We start from the raw sequence: 3,274 nt of genomic DNA on the forward strand, positions 1-3,274 counted from the left end.
ATAGATAGATAGATAGATAGATAGATAGATAGATAGATAGATAGATAGATAGAGAGAGAGAGAGATAAATAGAGACAGAGAAATAATATATATGTGTACATATATATTTTCTGTGGCTGGATGTCCCTCCTGTTGCCAACCTTCACCTGTTTCCAAGCAAGATATTATGGCCAGACATGTTTTCCACAAAAGACTATGAAAGAACATCACTTCTATGATGGTGATGCTCGCTTGCAACCATCATGTGATGTCGAGACAAGTGTTCACAGGTCTGTACACAAACATACACACATGGCTTCCTTCAGTTTTCATCTTCCAAATCCACTCACAAGCCTTTTGGTCAGCCTGAGACTATAGTAGAAGACACTTGGCCAAGGTGCCGTACAGTGGGACTGAACCCAAGACGACATGATTGGGAAGTAGGCTTGTTAACTGCGCACCCACACCTGCGCCTATACCCAGAAATACACACATACACTTACGTATATGTATGCGTGTGTGCATTACGGGTATATATATACATATATCGTACGTATATATTATAAATATATATATATTGTATGTCTATATACTATACATAATTATATGTATGTATGTATACATTATATATATAGAGAGAGATAGATAGATATAATACATACACGCACACATATACATATGCGTGTAAATGTAATATGATGTCAGTCGATAGGTATAGACACAGACACACACCTTATAATTATGCATATACAGATTATTGCCATTTGCGTAGGCGGTATCTGGTGTTCCTCCATAATTTCCCAGTGCGATTGGATCGTGGCCAATCTATACTAAGGATAGAGATAATAACACATATCAAGGATACAGACAGAATATTATAATCAGTTCTATACGAAAGAAACCATTTGTTGTTGATCTCTGTTTACAAATAAATAGAAAGAATATTTGTTGAAATTTCGACTGAAGACAGTAGCTGTGATCGTTCGGTCGTCTTTGTTACTTTTATTAATCTACAAGAATTATTTTCGTTATATAAAAGCAAAAATTATTATTATTATTGACATTTTGGAAATTTGTGGAAATTTCGATTAACTTCTTTAAAAATAATTATAAAAATCGAACATAGACACCTATGTTGATTTTTTTAAAGAGTAATTTCATCCACTGCCTGAAAATGAAATGTTATCTTCATCTCACCTATTCTTTGCACTTACCAATCTTCCGCGTTTGTATAAAAAAAATATTATCAACATTATCATCATTATTGTTATTATTATTAACTATTATAATGTTGATGGTGGGTGAGTCTCGGGAAAGACATGATTGTCACAGCACAACACCATTTCTTTTAATGTCAGGATCGGTGAAAGAAACAATTATGATAATTACATATTATGGGAGCGACTTTTGGTTGTAATGAGGGTAAACGATCGTTTAAGCGCTAAATAGAAAGTAGATATATGTGTGTGTGTATTTATGTTGGAGGTGTTGGTAGTCTCTGGAAATTACCATAGAAGGAAGTGAAAATTCATTTAGCAACTGTTGGATTAAAAAGCAATAAAGGAACGAGACAAAATACCGAAAACCTGAAAGGTGTAACGTGTGTGCATATATACATACATATATAATCCTTTTAATCTGTCTGCCCCATCTATGTACATCAGTGATCGCGCCTATATATATATATATATAGGCGCGATCACGGATGTACATAGATGGGGCAGACAGATTAAAAGGATTCACCGATTTCCTTGTGAAAAGTCTCAAGGTGAAGATCTAAAGAAAATCGATAACCATAGGTGATGTGGACGGTTTGTGAATGGAAATAACCATATAGATTAAAACTGTCGCTAAATACTTTAAATTTTTGAATTATTTTAACTTAGACTAGAAATGAAAATCTAATAATCTTACCAATAAAACGCAATTTTATCGCCCTTTCCATTTTGAATGTGACGGTCCAAGACATTATAAGCGACGTTTGTCTTAGCACCTTGCATCCACTTGATGAAGATCGGCCCTGACGTGTGATCAAAGTTATAATCGAGAAATTTACCACTTGGCTGAGATTCCCAGTGTAAATCTTTGGCAATTTCTCTCCAGAAGGATTCCGGGTCAGAAATGGATTGTTCATACATTTGTTTGTATTGGGCCATGCTGCTGACGTGAGCTGAACCTTTTAAATGAGATGGGGGAAGGAATTCCTTATTCGCCATAGCTGCTCCACACAAAGAGATCCGATAAAAGTCTACTTTTTAAATTATTAGTGTCTTAATAAGATAATTGCGGCTTATACATATACACACGGTTTAACAATAATGATTAATCAAATAACTCGTCTAAGATAAATCAGGCATCATTCACGGTGTAAATGAGAAAGCCGGTGTGCAATGGAAAGATGTTGAGTTGTGGCTAAAATAGATAAACAGAAGGAAGAAGAGAAGAGAGAGATGATAGGTGGGGAGATAGAGCGGGAGGAAGAGAAAGTGAGGGAGAGAGAGGGAAATAATAGGTAGAATAGATAGATGATAGGTAGAGTGAAGAGAGAGAGAGAGAAAGGGAGAGATGGTAAGCGGAGTGGAGAGAGAGAGAGAGATGATAGGTAGAGTGGGGAGAAAGACAGAGGGATGATACGGAGAGTGGGGAGAGAGAGGGAGAGAAAACTAAGAAGTGAACATGGTTTTACATTGTTGAAGTAGTGGTGGTGGCGGAGGAACGTGTGACGTAGCATCACCCAATGACGTGGGTCTCGCTCAGTTATTTTCTATTCCCGCCGCTGATTACAGATCTTTAAATTAATAGGCATGAAACGGGATGGAAACTAGATATAAATTTTACCCCTTTGATCATTTACAATCTACGTCTTACACCTTTACCTTAAACTACATTAGCTTGTTTTTTCTTTTCGTTTTGAATGAAACCAGAATAAAATCCCTTTAAAAAAAAATTACTTTTACTGGATTTCGTCATTAGACTGTGACCAAACAAGAATAGCAATTTCAAGGGTTTTAATTACATAGTACTGTCACTGTCAGAACATCTACTATCACATTCACCGCAGAATTTATTTTATTAGTTACAGAACAGTGAAAGACAAGGTTGAGAAACAAATAATTTGAACTCGAAAACACAAGGGTTGTAACCAAAAGCTTCTGCTCAAAACAGGCCGACGGCAAGCAGGTTGTTCGGCGAACAATTAACCTTTTTGCTTTCTGTGTGTGTGACATGATACACATGACTTATTTCTGCATGCGTGTCCATTCATACGATACGTATTTCCTTTTTTTTTTTTTTT

At 35.9% G+C, this 3,274-nt stretch overlaps 1 protein-coding gene across 2 annotated transcripts in view; it reads right to left on the reverse strand.

Annotated features, from left to right (window-relative positions):
* LOC106871585 (acetyl-coenzyme A synthetase, cytoplasmic) overlaps window positions 1-2,611 on the reverse strand; it is a 37,204-nt gene extending 34,593 nt beyond the window's left edge. Inside the window, exon 1 of one of the 2 annotated variants that reach the window (XM_014918095.2) lies at window positions 1,894-2,611. In XM_014918095.2, the coding sequence (XP_014773581.1) occupies window positions 1,894-2,195 (302 nt within the window). In that variant the 5' untranslated portion in view covers window positions 2,196-2,611. The remainder of the gene's footprint in view (window positions 1-1,893) is intronic. The other variant, XM_014918094.2, reaches the window with a different exon arrangement.
* Window positions 2,612-3,274: the final 663 nt, after the last annotated feature.

Source organism: Octopus bimaculoides, chromosome 7, assembly GCF_001194135.2.
Source record: "Octopus bimaculoides isolate UCB-OBI-ISO-001 chromosome 7, ASM119413v2, whole genome shotgun sequence".
Classification (NCBI taxonomy): domain Eukaryota; kingdom Metazoa; phylum Mollusca; class Cephalopoda; order Octopoda; family Octopodidae; genus Octopus; species Octopus bimaculoides.